The sequence below is a fragment of the Suillus paluster genome, assembly GCF_016628075.1.
Source record: "Suillus paluster strain FC165 chromosome Unknown EDB91scaffold_135, whole genome shotgun sequence".
NCBI lineage: Eukaryota > Fungi > Basidiomycota > Agaricomycetes > Boletales > Suillaceae > Suillus > Suillus paluster.
In genome coordinates this window covers 70,381-87,680 of record NW_024537695.1, presented here as the reverse complement: position 1 = coordinate 87,680, position 17,300 = coordinate 70,381, and the positions used below count along the sequence as shown (strand labels likewise).

Below are 17,300 nucleotides of genomic sequence, written 5' to 3'. Positions count from 1 at the left end.
TCCCACTTCCTTTCCTATTCCTATCAACTCTACTATCATTGAGTTCGCCGGCACTGCTTGTCTTTGCTCTTTTGACCCTTCAAGCACTATCTGTCCCCTTCAACTTGATGCTACTGTCGACTGGAATGCAGACACAGGTGCCACATCCCACATGACCCCTCATCGTCACTGGCTTCGCAATTACACTCCCAATCGCATCCCTATCAAGCTAGCTGACAACACCTTTGTCTACTCTGCTGGTGTTGGCACTGTGGTCTTCAACCCAGTCATTGATGGCAAGAGCGTTAGACCTGTCGAGTTTTCAAGAGTGTTGCATGTCCCTGACCTTCGTAACAACCTGCTCTCTGTCCTCTACCTCACTCACCACAGTGGCTTCCATGTCACCATTGACTCCACCAAGATGTCATTTCAGCGTCCTGCAGGCACCATATTGTTTGTTGCACCCATCAGCAGCAGCAATGCAGCATTCTTAGATGGCTCCACCGTCCCTCTCTCTGAATATGCCTCTGCAGCGACCACTCTACCTCTGGACTTGGACCTATGGCACAGGAGACTCGCCCACCATCACTTAGCAGGTGTCAAGAAGCTTATTGATCATGACATGGTCACTGGACTTAAGCTAGATTCAAAGAAAATGCCAGATCCCATCTGTGAGCCATGCTTAGCTGGCAAGATGCATGCAAACCCATTCCCCTCATCTCAATGGCGTGCTACTCGACCTCTGGAGCTTGTCCACACCGATGTCCATAAGGTCCCCCACCCCAGCTTCTCTGGCTATCGCTATTGGGTCACGTTCATCGACGACTTCTCTCGATTTCGCTTTGTGCTCCCTATTAAAGCTAAGTCTGATGTCTTTGAGGCTTTCAAGACATTCAAGGCCTATGCTGAGAACCAGTCAGAGCGAAAGCTAAAGATCCTCAGAGATGACAAGGGAGGGGAGTACATGAGCAACGCCTTCATTGAATTCACCACCCAGTGTGGCATTGAGAGGCAGCACACTGTTCGTGCTAGACCACAGCAGAATGGGGTTGCTGAGAGAGCTAACAGAGTCCTCTCTGAGCGACTCACTACTATGCTGGACGAGTCTGGGCTTCCCAAGGCCTTCTGGGGCGAGTGTCTTGCTGCTCTGGTCCATGTCTGGAACAGATGCCCTACCGAAGCTGTAGACAGCGCTACACCCTATGAGCTGTGGCATGGTAATAAGCCTGATGTCTCACATCTTCGAGTTTGGGGATGCACTGCCTATGTGCACGTCCAGAGGGACAAGAGAGATGGACTTGGCTCCCACATGGAAAAGTGCGTCTTCATTGGCTACCCTGCTGGCTACAAGGGCTGGAAGTTCTACAACCCCACCTCCAAGAAGACAATCATCTGTGAAAGGGCTGACTTTGATGAAAGATACTTCCCTCTGTCCAAGCGCCCATCCAGTCCATCCATTCCAGCTCCCATCGCTCCAGCACCTCCTGTCAATGCTCCCCATCCTCCCAGACAGTCGAAGACTACCTCTGAGCCCCCAGCAGCGCCCTCCTATTACTATCCTCCTCATTCAGATGACTCTGACTCTGACTCTGACTATGATGAGTCCAGTTCTGATGAGTCACTGGATCAAGGGGGAGATGTGGTCCCTCCAGCAGTTCCTGATGTCCCTCCTGTCGTCCCTGTTCCTGATCCAGTCACTCCTCCTCCTGCAGCTCGTCCCAATCCACCTCCTAGACCACCATCTCCCATAGGCATTGGTGCCAGACTCCCTCGACGCAATGTTAGAATAACCAAGTGAACCAAGCCACAAGTGAGCTAATGAGAGTGAACAGGACTATAGTCCAGTGTCAGTTGCTATTGTGTTGTGTAAACTAATGAGTGTACTATACCTATAGTCCAGTGTCAGTTGCTGAAGATCAACCAACACAGGACTTGCTACCTATGGGCGAGTCTATGTAAACAAGTGTAAACACTGCCTAAGTAAGTAAGGAATTCACATCACATGCTAAGTAAGAGTCCAATAGAGGAAGCAACATCATAACACAAATAACTCGCACCATAAGGTGCTCAATCACCACAACTAACACGCAATAGGCAACCTCCCAGAGACTGGTGGAAGCTCTCTCCAGCTCAGCTAACTGATATTGTTGATGATGAGACTGAGGATGCTGACTTTGCTCAAGGATTTGAGCTTGCCTTGTCTACCAGCTCTTCCACCGAGCTATTGTCTTATAGGGAGGCATTGACTCGACTTGATGCAGAGCAGTGGAATCAAGCAGCTCTTGAGGAACTCAATGCTCATCGCAGCAATGGGACTTGGAAACTCGTACCTAGACCAGCTGGAATCAAGGTCATTGGCTCCAAGTGGATATTCAAGGTGAAGCGCAATGCTGATGGCTCTATTGAGCGCTATAAGGGCAGACTTGTTGCCAAGGGCTACAACCAGCGTCCTGGCTTTGACTATGTCGAAATATTTGCTCCAACTGTGCGTATGCCCACCATTCGTGTTGTCCTTGCTATGGCTGCCATCCATGACCTCCACCTTCGCTCCATCGACATCTCACATGCCTATCTCAATGGGGAGATGGACTGTGACGTCTACATGGAACAACCTGAAGGCTTTGCTGAAGGTGATCCCAAGAAGATGGTCTGCCTTCTTCAGAAGAGCATCTATGGAACCAAGCAAGGTGGCAATCGCTGGAACAAGAAAATGCGCTCTGTTCTTGAGTCTATTGGATTCACCCAGTCCTACTCTGATGCCAGCATCTATATCTATGTCAAGGGTGAAGTTAGGATCATCTTGCCTGTCTTTGTTGATGACATGACCTTTGCATCGAAGTCCGCTTCTGCAATTGATCAGATCATCAAGGACTTGTCTCAGCACTTCAAGCTTCGAGACTTGGGCCCTACCACCCAGCTTCTAGGCATCAAGATTGACAGGGATCGCTCCAAGCACTCCATCACCATCTCCCAGCACCAGTACTGCCTTGACATCCTTGATCGCTTCAGCATGGCTGATTGCAAGCCTGTCTCCACTCCCATGCAGCCCAATCTTCAACTCACTCGTGCTCAGTGTCCCCAGACTGCTGATGAGACTCAGGACATGCGATCCACTCCTTACCTTGAAGCTGTGGGTGCTCTGATGTATCTTGCCACCACCACCAGACCAGACATTGCCTATGCTGTTGGCTGTTTAGCTCGATTCAACTCCAACCCTGGCCCTGCCCATTGGCAAGCTGTCAAGCACCTGCTTCGCTATCTGAAAGGCACTGCAGACTACTCCATCACCTATGCTCCTGATCCCAATTCCATCGAACTCTTCTCCACATTCTCTGATGCTGATCATGGTGGATGCAAAGACACTGGTCGCTCCACTGGTGGCTACCTGGTCAAGATTGGCCTTGGTGCTGTCTCCTGGTCGTCGAAGCTTCAAAGCATTGTGGCCTTGTCCACCACTGAAGCTGAGTACATGGCTGCAGTTGAGGCAGGCAAGGAGATCCGCTGGATGCGAAATCTCTTGTTTGAGATGGGCTTCCCTGCCACTGCACCCTCTGTCCTTAGGATCGACAACCAGAGCGCCATCTCTGTGGCCAAGCACCCAGAGCACCATGGTCGGATGAAGCAGCTTGATCTCAGCTGGTATTGGCTTCGAGATGTGGTGCACAAGGAGATTATTGCACCAGTGTTTGTGCCCACTGCTGACCAGCCAGCTGACATCCTGACCAAGGCATTGGCTCGACCCAAGGTGCAGTTGTTCTGCCAGATGATGGGACTGAGTAGCTTGAGGGGGAGCTGAGATGTGTAGAGGTGCACAATCAGGGGGGAGTGTTAGTTGTGGTGATTGAGCACCTTATGGTGCGAGTTATTTGTGTTATGATGTTGCTTCCTCTATTGGACTCTCACTTAGCATGTGATGTGAATTCCTTACTTACTTAGGCAGTATTTACACTTGTTTACATAGACTCGCCCATAGGTAGCAAGTCCTGTGTTGGTTGCTCTTTAGCAACTGACACTGGACTATAGGTATAGTACACTCATTAGTTTACACAACACAATAGCAACTGACACTGGACTATAGTCCTGTTCACTCTCATTAGCTCACTTGTGGCTTGGTTCACTTGGTTATTCTAACATTATTAATATAGTTAGGAAAATCTCACCCGCTGATTCATTGTCAAATTGGATATTAAATACCTTCTGATGACACCCAACACCACGATAATTGGCATTGATTAGCAAGTCCATTGCTCAATCTAATTCTTTCTCTTTCTTCTGCCTTGACACCCTCTCTGATGTGCTTGCTGGTCTCATTAATTCCCTCAACTGTGCATCAGTAACTATAGGTGTGTTTTCCACTGAACCACTACTAGTAGCCTGAGTGCCATCACCTTCTTCCGGGTGTGGAATATCAACAGTGGTTGAACTGTTAATTACATGGCGTTTAGCAGCCAGTTGACTATCAGCTACACTTGTTGCTTTGTTTTTACACTCCTGACGCTTACACTTATCTTTGCGTACATCATCAAAGTACTCCTTTTCCGCAAACAGCAATGCAGTCCCTTCCAGTGCATGATCTTGGGCTGCATGACCGAACTGCTGCCAAAGGGCAGACAACTTGCATGATGCTCACCACTGAATGACCAAAGTCACATCTGGTACATCCATTCCCTGTACATTAATCAATATCTCCTGAACATCATGATTTTAGCTCACATGCCTCACCATTCTAAATGCCTCTGTGATACACAGACCCCATGTATCTCCAACAACAAGGTTCGTGACTTTGGCCTCCTTAAATTCAGTGGTCATGTTGGAGTTGAACCATTTGACTTTGTCTCATAGCTATGGCAGGTGACGCACCCACAAGTACTTTGCAGTGCTTATTCCATTTTGGATGCTGTTCGAAGAAAATGAGGAATTTTGATGGTGGTGGATCATCTAATTTCATGCCGGTAGGTATGAGGAATGCAAGATCCGCATAGGACACAAGGGAGTATTTAATTTTGTGGACTCCGATCTTGATATTAGGGTGGTTGGTGGATACATGAATAGTGACAAGATTTTCTGATCAAATGTAAAGGAGCCTACATATGTCTCTGAGAGCATCTGATGTGAGCATTGCTGATGCGATCATGAAAGGTACCTGACAAGGTAGGATATAACGCAAGTGCCCTAATTCCTTGTACTCGGGCTGAAATTCTTCCCAGGTCACAATGCAGTGAGCTTCATAAAAGATGATACCAATTAACTTTGAGGCGAAGTTAACATTTCACAATAGCTTCTCAAACTCTCCACCTGGTTTCATCAACTGTTCTGGGCTGGTTATGATTGCATGGTAATGCGAGTCTTCTATTCCCTGCAGCAAACACATTGGTTAAATGTTCATAACTAACAGATCATCTTTAACTTACACAGAAATTTTCCATGCTTGCTGTCTCAGCAGAGATTGAGATGCTTTGTATAACGGCCTTTTTGAGGAAACTGACACTTTGTTCCCCTAGCTAGTTGAGTGGAGTCACAACGATCAGAATGCCCGTGTCATTGAGGGCTAATGGCAACCAGAAGGCAAGTGTTTTGCCCATCCCTGTCCCCATTATGCAGATAATATCATGGTCATTTTGCAGGAACACATCTGTGACTTTGAGTTGCCACAAGCAGGCTCTCTTGCTGAAATGATTTCCTCAACTGGTCCTATCTCCTTTAAGTATCATAGTTCCTCCCTTCAGATCACCAGTAATCCCTATACCCGAGTGATTATTGATCCGTCGTGTACATACTGTTCTCCAACCCCTTTCTTGTATGGCTCAGTGCATAGCCTTCTGCTATGCTATGCTACTTACTGAGAGTATATAAACATATGTACATCTGTCTGTAGATCTTTAGTCTGAGTATTACCTTTTCTAAGCCCTGCTCTCTTGTCCCTGTTCTTGGGCAAAACCCTTGACAAACTCCTGCTTGCCAGCCTAGGGGATTGACTCCCTAGGTCGGCTGCCTTCTCCAATCATCTGACTTCCTGTGCCTCCACTGCCTTTCCCGCATGTCGGACTTGTGGCTAATACTCTTGTACCTCTGTCCTCTGCATTTCCATTCTGCTTCGGACTTCATCCGAGCAGTCTTCTCTTCTCTGTTCCTACTGTTAGCTCCAACTACAGTAGCTCTCCGACTCTCCCCTGTAGGGCGGACCAATCTCTGCCCGATGTTCCTGCACTTATCTAGTAGTCCATCAGTCCTCCTTCGGAGGACCTCCGCTCCGACGTCCTGTCAGAGTTCGTAGAACTTGAGTCAGACTACAATCCGAAATTAGGGGCATGTACTCAGGTAAGGGGCGCAGCGCATGAGCTGAAGCCAAGCCCCTCAGACTCCATCTCACCCCTGAGCACAGTCTTAACACAGTGGCTGACCTTGTTTACAAATGTTTTGTTCCAGCCGCTGGTGGAGAGGTTGGGTGGATGAGGTTGGGCTGGGTTTGAAAGATTTGCGCATGTTTCTGGTTTACTAAGTGTGGTACTACTGCCCTAGTAGACTGTTGCCCTTACCTCTCCAGCAGTGGTGGGGAGGAGCCTGGGCCAGAATAGCAATGGGTGATGGTGACATTCTTTTGCTCATTGTGGTATAGCAAGGATGAGGAGAGAACATGAGTTCTTCTCTTGGTACAAAAGTAGGAATGGGTCCTATGTCTTCAGCACTTGAAGATACATAGTTAGAAGGACGGCCACCAACATTTGGCATTGTGAGATGGGTTTGCATATAATGGAGTGGGTATGGTGATGGTTTGAGTTAAAGAGGGATTGAGTTTGTCATATACCGGATCCAAGCACCTCCAATACCACCTGTGAAAATTCCTACTGCTAGTCTGACCCCCTGTTTCCCCATCCGCTCTATCCCTCCTTCTCTGACAATGCATGAAGTGCATCTCAGCAGGACTAGCCCTGCTACCTCCACCCAACTCTATTCCACTCCTCCGACACTACTCCTATTTTCTCCGATACCATATCCCATACCTCCGGATTCGGAAGTCTGAATTCTCCCCTATGAAAGTCCAGGTTTCCATGCTGTTGTCTGCCTGGTGCTCCGCTTTCATCTCTGGACTCACACCTATCTCCTTTAGAATACTGCTCTCCGGCTACCGGTTGTACACCTTTCCACTTTGCTTACTGATCCGTCCATCTGCACTTCATTTCTGACTTCATTTCTTTGATCTGTTGTACACTTACTAATAGACTCTCCATATGCTTTGGGCATAGCTTTTACTTTGCTGACTAATTATTTACATGATACCTACAGTATATAAACTCCTGTAAAACTCTGGTACCTCCTCAGTTTGAATATCATCTTAGTTCCTGCTCATTCCTGCTTCTCTGGACTTGAGTCTGATCTCTTGTCAATCTCCGAGTCTTGGGGTTATTTCTTAAGACTACATCTTTGGCTCTACCTCAGGGTAGTCTATCTCTGTTTTGTTTCTACTCCAGACTTGTCCAAAGTAGCCTTGCTCTATTCACTCCTAGCCTTCTGGAGTTCCACCGAACTCCCTCTATGTCTGACCTCCGGACTTACCCGGGCTTCCATTGGACTTCCCCTCTGCCTCTCAGAAATTAAGGGCATGTACTCAGGTAAGGGGTGCAGTGCACGAGCTGAAGCCAAGCCCTTTGAGTTACCTTTCCCTTGAGCACGACCTTAACAGAGTTGATGTGCCTGCTTGTATTCATTAAGGATTTTAGCAGAGTTGGATAAATCAGACTCTGATAGCCCCTTGTTATTGGCCTGAAGGATAGCCTTTCCATTTCACAAGGAAGCAGTAGTATGAGAGAGACTCTTTATGTCCAAGGATTGCTTCTACCTCGTGTGTTTCTTCTCCATTGATAAGGTCAGGAGGTGGAGATAAGAAGTTCAGGCCATGTTCATCATTCTCATGATAAGGGGTTAGAAGCACTGCGTGGAATACTGGGTGTACACACCATTGGTTAGAAAGTTTTAGGCAATAGATGACAGGTCTGAGGACTTTCAAGATAGTGAATGGTCCTTCTCTTTTGGGTGTGAGTTTCTTGTTAGGGTATCCAAGATGAAGGTTCTTTACTTCTAGCCAAACATTGTTGCCTTTTTTAAACAGGGTAAATGAGCAAGTGATTCTTTGCTTCATGGTTTGTCTGGCAAGTTCATGGGAAGATAAGGCCTCTTCTCAAGCTTTCTGAAGTTCAGATATTCTTGCTTTGACAGCTGGGAGATCTGATTTCTTGGTAGCCAATGGAAGAGCTTGTGGGTGGTAACCCATCATGAGACAGAATGGTGAAGAATTGTGAGCAGAGTGATGTTGGGAGTTGTGGATGGATTCAGCCATGGGGAGCATGTCTGACCAGGAGGTTTGGTCACTAGAGCAGAAGATATGGAGGAATACTTCTAGTTCCTGGTTTACTTGTTTGGTTTCTCTGTTAGTTTGAGGGTGGAATGTGGTGGAGAGTGCTATTTTGTATCTGAGAAGTCATCCTAATTCTTGTGCAAACTTGGCTACAAATTGTGGTCCTCTGTCAGAGATGATTTTGTGTCATATACCTGATCTGACCGCTCCAATATCAATATCTGCTCTGCTTTCCGACCACCTCTGCTCCATCTGTCCTCTGCTCCGTCCAATCATTGTCCGCATCCGCTCCTATGCTTCCACTCGACCTGCCCAACCGGTCCCCTTCTATAATGTCTCCATTCAACTGGAACCTCTTTCCCTGTTTAGACATATACTTTCCCCTTCGGTACATAGACCCTTACTTCTGGATCACTGGAAATTCCTCTTACTGCTTGATCACTGATCCGATGCATACATATTGATATCCGCTCCGACTTATGTCTTCGCCTGCGTAAGTGCTTTACAACATAGTTCTCCTAATCACTGCCTCACACTTAGAAGTATATAACATATCCTGTACTTAGATATTTTCCTCAGTCTTAATATTACTTGTCTTCTTGCAGTTTCTACTTGTAAGAATTCTCAGTAGGACCTTGCCTCCTCCGGACATAAGTTTCATCTTGTTGTCACCTTGTCATATACCGGATCCAAGCACCTCCAATACCACCTGTGAACATCCCTACCACTAGTCCGACCCCCTGTTTCCCCATCCGCTCCATCCCTCCTTCTCCGACAATGCATGAAGTGCATTTCAACAGGACTAACCCTGCTACCTCCGCCTGACTCTATTCTGCTCCTCCAACACTACCCCTATTTTCTCTGACATTATATCCCATACCTCTGCATCTGGAATTCCGGATTCTCCCCTATGAAAGTCCGGTTCTCTGTCCTGTTCCACCTGGCACTCCGCTTTCATCTCTGGACTTACACCTATCTCCTTTTAGAACACTGCTCTCCGGTTACCGGTTATGTCCTATTCCACTATGCTTACTGATCCGTCCATTCTTACTTCATTTCCGACTTCACTGCTTTGATCCATTATACTTAGTAATAGACTTTCCACATGCTTTGTACATAGCCCTTACCTTTGCTGACTGATTTATCTACATGATACCTACAGTATATAAACCCCTGTAATACTCCAGAACTCCTCAGTTTGAATATCATCTTAGTTCTGCTCATTCCTGCAATCTCCGGACTTGAGTCTCATCTCTTGTCCACCTCCAAGTCTTAGGGGTTAAACCTTAGGACTACTTCTCCAGCTCTACCTTAGGGTAGTCTAACCTCTGTTCTGTTTCTACTCTGGACTTCCGTAGTAGCCTTACTCCGTCCCAGTATAAACCTCCTGGAGTTCGGCGGAACTCCACCGACACTAAGTCCTCCAGAACTCCCCAGACTTCCGTTGGACTTCCCCTCTGTCCCCTGGAAATTAAAGGGCACGTACTCGGGTAAGGGGCACAGCGCACAAGCTGAAGCCGAAGCCCTTTGAGTAACCTCTCCCTTGAGCACGACCTTAACACACCTCCGACTTTCTGCTCCAACTTAGAGCCGTGCTCTAAGTCTTTCCCCTTACTTCTCCACCTTTATCAATAATCCCCCTTTGCTCCTATACACCCTCCACACTATCCTCTGCCTTCTCCGCTCTGCTCCTAGTCAGCCTGCTGCTAGTAGCACTTACCTCCTGACCCTCAAAGTGGACCAAAAGCAGTCTGTTCATCCTACCATCGGACAATATCAGACCCGCTCCAAATTTGGGGCACGTACTCGGCTAAGGGCGCAGCGCAAGAGCTCAAGCCAAGCCCCGACCCCTCCACTTCTTGAGCCTAGCACGGTACCTAACATTTTGTCATAGAGGCCAAATTGTGTGTAGACATGTTTAAAGAATATATCAGTCACTCCTTCTACATCAATTGTCTTGTTGTAAGGTGAGATCACCACCCTCTTCATAAGCCCATGGTCTACCATAACTATGATAGAATCAAACCCAGTGGACAACAGAAGATCAGTGATGAGATCAATGGAGCATTGAGCAAAGGGGCAGGAAGATGTTGGGGTGGAAATAGGGAAAAGAGGCAGGGCAGTGGGGTGAGTGTTCCCCTTGTTCTGTTGACAGACAGCACACCCTTCAACATATTTGTGAACAAGTGTGGGTAGCCTGGGCCACCAATAGTCATGAGAGAGCAATTTCTATGTCTTAAAATGACTGGGGTGGCTGGCAGTAGGAGTATCATGATAAAGAACAAGCAGTTCCTTCCAAAGAGGACCAGGGGGATGTAAGCATGACCTTTAAAAGTGAGGATGTCATTGTTGAAGGTTCAATCAGACAATGCAGTTTTCATAGAGAGGGGTAGGGTGGGATTGGATAGGGCATCAATAGTTTTCTGGACTACTATGTCAACAGATGAGAAGACCTGAAGTTTGTTATGCATTGCAGTATTGATCAGGTTGACAAACAACCCATCAGGCAGCATATTGACATCTGAATTGTCAGTAGCATCAATGGGAGGATGGTCTGGCCTTCGAGACAGAGAGTCAGGTACAGACAGATCTTTGCCTAGTATGTGTTGGAGTTGGAGATCAAAACAGAAGAGGAAGAGGAACCAATGAGCTTGTCGTCTATTTAGCTGTTGAGCTTAGCAGAAATATGTCAAGTTTTTGTGGTCAGTCATGACAAGGACTGGAAATGGAGATTAATGAGTGGTCAAGCAATGGTGGAGTAGTCAGTGATGAAGTGGTGGTAGAAATTGGCAAATCCAAGGAATGATCAAACATGTTTGATGGTGGTAGGTTTTTCCCATTTGACAACACCATCTAACTTGACTTTGTCCATACAGATATGACCAGGATGGATAAGGAGACCAAGATATTCAACTTTATCCATAGTAAAAGACACATTATTTAGGTTTAAGGGAGAGTTGATGGTCATGAAGTTGTTGTAAGACTTGAGCAGTGTGTTCATGATGAGATTTGATGTCTTTGGAGAAAGTGAGAATATCGTCCATATAAATGACCATCCAACCTTCATCTAGCATGTTAGAGAAGATGTTGTTCATCATTGCTTGGAAGGTGGCTGGAGCATTACAGAGACTGAAGAACATGACAGTAGGTTCAAAGAGACCTTGTGACATTTTGAATGTGGTTTTCCATCTATCTGGTCCATGAATGCGAACATTGTTGTACCTTGTGTGAACATCCATCTTTGTGAAGATTGTTGCACCTTTTAACTTGTAAATGAGGTCAGGAATACGAGGGAGAGGGTAAGCATCTTTTATGGTTGCATCATTAAGTTTTCAATAGTCTTGGCAGGGTCAGAAGGATCTGTCTCTCTTCCCTACAAAGAAGAATGGGGATGCTTGTGGGGGTTAAGATGGTACAATAGTACCCTTCACCAAATGTTCATCAATGAACACATTCATAACTTTTTCCTTGGGTGCAGATAGTGGATAGATTTTGCATGACCTTGGTTTAAAATTGGGCTTGAGTTTTATCTTATGGTCAAAGGGTCAAGTAGGAGGAAGGGTGTCCATTGCTGCTTTGTTGAAGACATCTTTGTGCATATGAAAAACTTCTGGTATAAGTTTTTCAAACATCTTTGGTTTTTCTTTAGCATAGGCTTCTTGTGGTAGTTATTAAGCAACATTTGCAGCTTTGCGAATTGGAGTCAGGGAGAAGATGAATCTGACAGAGTTTGGGACTTTAAAGATTCTGTTTGTCCAGGAGATGAAGGAGAATGAAGTGGGAATGTGTTTGTGAGTGAGTGGTGTATCAAAATTGGTTTCTCATAGACCCCTATGAATTCTTCTCCTTTGATATAATCAATAAGAATGTTAAGACCATGCTAAGGGGTAAGGTAGAGTCTGAGGGGCTTGGTTTCAGCTCATGCATTGTGCCCTTACCTGAATACCTGCCCCTAATTTTGAAGTGTAGTCTAACAAGAGTTCTATGAGCTTTGACAGAATGTTGGAGCAGAGGCTCTCTGAAGGAGGGCTGATGGACTGCTGGATGAGCATGGGAAAGTTGGGTGGAGATTGGACTGCCGGATGGGAGAGAAGTGGAGAACTACTGTAGTTAGAACTAACAGTAGAAGCAGAGCAGAAAAGACTGCTTGGATGAAGACCGAAGCAGAATGAAAACAAGGAGGACAGATGTATGAGAGCACTAGCTCAAGTCCGAAGGGCAGGGAAGGTGGCTGAGGTGTGGGCAGTCTAACAGGCAGAGAAGGTAGCTGACCTAGGGGGTCAATCCCCTATGTCAACAAACAGGAGTTGACAAGGATAATACCTAAGTCCAGAAACAGAAGAGCAAGGCTTAGAAAAGGTAATATTCAGACTGAGTATCTACAGACAAATGTACATATGTTTATATACTCTAAGTAAGTAGCATAGCATAGCAGGAGGCTATGTGCTGAGTGTACAGTATTACAAGAAGAATGACTGATACATATAAAAGAAGGCTTGAAGAACAATATGTATGCAATGGATCAATAATCACTCAGGTATAGAAATTACCAGTGATCCAAAAGGAGAAACTATAGTACCATGTGCCCCTAATTTTGAATTGTAGTCTGACTTGAGTTCTATGAGCTCCAACAGGACGTCAGAGCAGAGGCCCTCTGAAGGAGGGCCAACAGACTACCAGGTGAGTGTGGGAACATCAGGTGGAGGTTGGTCCACCTGACAGGAGAGACTCGGAGGACTACTACAGTTGGAGCTAACAATAGAAGTGGAGTGGAGGAGACAGCTTGGACAAAGTCCAAAGCAGAAAGGGAACATGGAGGACAGTTGTACAAGAGTATTAAGTCGGACAAGTGGAGAAGGTGGCCAACCTAGGGAGTCAATCCCCTAGGCTGGCAGATAGGAGTTGTCAAGGGATTTTGCCCAAGAACAAGAGCAAGAGAGCAGGGCTTAGAAAAGGTAATACTCAGACTAAAGATCTACAGACAAATGTACATGTGTTTATATACTCTAAGTAAGTAGCATAGCAGAAGGCTATGTGCTGAATGTACAGAATTACTAGAAAGATGACTGAGACATACGAGAAAGAGGCTTGGTGTCATATACCTGATCCGACCACTCCGATATTGATATCCACTCCAATATTGATATCCGCTCCGCTTTCCGACCCCCTCCGCTCCATCCATCCTCCACTCCATCCTATTACAAGCCTGCATTCCACCCTACACTTCCGCTCAACCGCTCAACTGGTCCCCTTCCATAAACCTCTCCATTCAACTGGACCTCTTTCCCCTTTTAGATAGACCCTTACTTCCGGATGACTGGTAATTCCTATTACCGCTCGATCGCTGATCCGACGCGTACATATTGATATCTGCTCCGACTTATGTCTTCACCTATGTAAAATACTTACAAACTATATCCTTGGTACATAGCTTTACTACATAGTTATCATGATCACTGCCTCATACATAGAAGTATATAACATATCCTATACTTAGATATTTTCCTTAGTCTTAATATTACTTGTTTTCTCACAGTTACATCTTGTGAGGATTCTCAGTAGGACCTTGCCTCCTCTGGACACAAGTCTCAACTTGTTGTCATCTCCAATCCTCCGACCCTCCACTCCAACTTAGAGCCGTGCTCTAAGTCCTCTCCTTATTACTCCGCCCCTATCAAAAATCCTCCTTCACCCCTCCGCATTATCTTCTGCCTTCCCTGCCCCTACCATCATTCCCCTGCTCCTATCCACTCTCCACATCACCCCTTGCCTTCTCTGCTCCGCTCCTAGTTGGCCTGCCGCTAGCAGCTCTTACTCCCCGACCCTCAAAGCGGACCAAAGCGGACCATCTGTCCAACCGTCGGACAATGTCGGACCCGCTCCAAATTCGGGGCACATACTCAGCTAAGGGTGCAGCGCAAGAGCTGAAGCCAAGCCCCAACCCCTCTGCTTCCTGAGTCGGCATGGTACCTAACACTTAGAGAACAGTATGTACGCGACAGATCAATAATCACTCGGGTATAGGGATTACTGGTGACCCAACAGGAGGAACTATGATACTAAAGGGAGATAGGACCAGTTGAGTGGTTCCTAGTCTAGGAGTGGACTGGTGAGGTGGTCGGGCAGACCAATCATCAGGTGGAACAACATGAGAGAAACTGAAGGAACCAAGTGGGTCGGAAAAGTGGAGATGGAGGGGGGAGTAGGAGTAGGATTGGGTGGACCGATAGGGCAGAGGAGCAGAGCTCCAGATAGGGTCAGATAGTAAGGATATAGTGTCAGAGGATATAGGGGTATTGTCAGAGGAGCGGAGCAGAGTCAGGCAGAGGTAGCAGGGCTAGCACTGCTGAGATGCACTTCATGCATGTTAATGTCGTGCTCAAGGTAAAGGTAACTCAAAGGGCTCACCTTCAGCTCGTGCACTGTGCCCCTTACCCGAGTATGTGCCCTTGATTTCCAAGAGGCAGAGGGGAAGTCTGATGGAAGTCTGGGTAAGTTCGGTGGTCAGACACAGGAGGAGTTCAGCAGAACTCTGGAAGGCTAGGAGTGAATGGAGTAAGACTACTTTGGACAAGTCCGGAGTAGAAACGCAACAGAGTTTAGACTACCCTAAGGTAGAGCTGGAGTTGTAGTCTTAAGGATTAACCCTAAGACTCGGAGGTGGACAAGAGATCAACTCAAGTCCAGAGAAGCAGGAATGAGCAGAACTAAGATGATATTTGAACTGAGGAGTACCAGAGCTTTACAGGAGTTTACATACTGTAGGTATCATGTAAGTAATTAGTCAGTGTTAAGGTTGTGCTCAAGGGAGAGGTTACTCAAAGGGCTTCAGCTTCAGCTCGTGCACTGCACCCCTTACCCGAGTACGTGCCCTTTAATTTCTGGGGGACAGAGGGGAAGTCCAACAGAAGTCCAGGGAGTTCCGGAGGACTTAGTGTCAGTGGAGTTCGGCGGAACCCCAGGAGGTTTATATGGGGGACGAAGTAAGGCTACTATGGAAGTCTGGAGTAGAAACTGAACAGAGGTTAGACTACCCTAAGGTAGAGCCGGACATCAGGAAAATGTGGTAAGGCTATATAGCCACCCATAGCACTATAGACTGCTATACAGACTCCATAGCCCTATAGCTCATATAGCCAAGTGCCCAATTGTGCAGGCTTACTACACCAGTGTATAGTGCTATATAGCTCTATTAAAGTTGCTATAGTTGGGTGGAACATACCACAACTATTGTAGCTATTGTAGCTCTTATAGCTCAAAACACAAAGCAAAAATTTCTCTTAATAGCTGTTTGTTGCCATGATAGTGTTCTCAAAATTAAAAAAAGCGAAAATTCCAAATTATATTTCAACTGCTACAATACATGTAAACTAATAACTACAAAACAGGCAAAAATGCGAAAATTACAGGAGGAAGAGGCAAGAGAACTAGAAGGAAGAATCAGAGAGGAAAGAACTTACCAAATAGTGAAAATTGCGAAAATTCTTGAGGGAAGAGGAGGGAAGGGAGCTAGAAGGAGAGGATTAGACAGGAGGAAGTGAGAGTCAGAGAAAAGACTTGCCAAATGGTCAAAAATGCGAAAATAGTTGGGGGGAGGAGGAGCAGGAGGGAAGAGAGCTAGAAGGAGAGGGTTAGAAAAAAGATTAGTCAAATAGTCAAAAATGCGAAAATTATGGAGGGAGACTTACCAGAGTTCAAAGCACCAGCACCAGTACCAGCACCAACAACATCAACACCAAGAGAAGGATAGAGAAGCAAGAAGAAGAGAAGAGAGGCAAAAACTCGAAAATTGTAAGAGAAATATGGAAGATAATCTAATGAGGGGGCAGTGGGGGGGAAGGAAAGAGTGGGAAAAGACTTGTTGGTTGACCGCATTTTTGCTTACATAAGCAGTGCCAAACAAAGCCACAACACAAGACTTGGTGAATTTTCGAGTTTTTGCTTATTAGGACTAGGATTATGACAGTAAGAAAAAGACAATGAAATTGACTGTTAGCATTAGGATTTTGAATACACATAAGGTGAATTTTCGCATTTTTGCTTACATAAATAAGGTGTACCTTAACACTTTTGAACCCTTCAATTCCAAGTATTTTCCTTATAACTCACTAAGATCTTGACCTATTGAAGTCATTAGACTATGGATAGACTTCCCTTGACAAGGACTACAACTTTGATTTAATCGAAAAAGGTTCCCACGGTCAAGTTGCTTTCTTGAACCCTTCGATTTCGAGTATTTTCCTTGTAACTCACTAGGATCTTAACCTATTGAAGTCATTAGACTATGGATAGACTTCCCTTGACAAGGACTACAACTTTGGTTTTCATCGAAAAAAGTTCCCACAGTCTACTGGGGTCTATAGTTGTTGAAATGTTTTACTTCTAAATACACTTACCAAACTTTATGGTAATATAGACTTTCATGATGTCTATACTGGTCTATAGTGCTGTGATAGCTTGTGATAGACTGTATAGAGCTGTGGTGTGCTATCGGGGCTATATAGAGGATGGTCCTCTATATAGAGATACAGTTTTTCCTGATGGAGAAGTAGTCCTAAGGTTTAACCCCTAAGACTTGGAGGTGGACAAGAGATGAGACTCAAGTCCGGAGATTGCAGGAATGAGCAGAACTAAGATGATATTCAAACTGAGGAGTTCCGGAGTATTGCAGGGGTTTATATACTGTAGGTATCATGTAAGTAAATCAGTCAGCAAAGGTAAGGGCTATGTACAAAGCATGTGGAAAGTCTATTACTAAGTATAATGGATCAAAGCAGTGAAGTCAGAAATGAAGTAAGAATGGACGGATCAGTAAGCATAGCGGAATAGGACATAACTGGTAACCAGAGCAATAGTTAATCTAAAAGGAGTTAGGGGTGAGTGCGGAGATGAAGGTGGAGCGCCAGGTGGAATAGTAAGACGGAGGAATGGACTTCAATGAAGTAGATCCGGAATTCCGGATCCGGAG

The 17,300-nt window shown here is 45.8% G+C and overlaps 2 protein-coding genes across 2 annotated transcripts; both read right to left on the bottom strand.

Annotated features, from left to right (window-relative positions):
• Positions 1–4,227: 4,227 nt before the first annotated feature.
• Positions 4,228–4,788, bottom strand: EDB91DRAFT_1087538 (uncharacterized protein; the record flags this gene model as incomplete). The annotated part of the gene is made up of 3 exons (XM_041316236.1): positions 4,228–4,402; positions 4,610–4,647; positions 4,693–4,788. 3 exons carry the CDS (start codon positions 4,786–4,788, stop codon positions 4,228–4,230), a joined length of 309 nt encoding a protein of 102 aa, XP_041170397.1.
• A 10,867-nt stretch (positions 4,789–15,655) lies between these two features.
• Positions 15,656–16,756, bottom strand: EDB91DRAFT_1340097 (uncharacterized protein; the record flags this gene model as incomplete). Its single annotated transcript, XM_041325701.1, has 5 exons — positions 15,656–15,759; positions 15,793–15,949; positions 16,021–16,113; positions 16,442–16,453; positions 16,729–16,756. The coding sequence occupies 5 exons, from the start codon at positions 16,754–16,756 to the stop codon at positions 15,687–15,689; spliced, it is 363 nt and encodes a 120-aa protein (XP_041170396.1). The 3' UTR covers positions 15,656–15,686.
• Between the last annotated feature and the right edge of the window lie 544 nt (positions 16,757–17,300).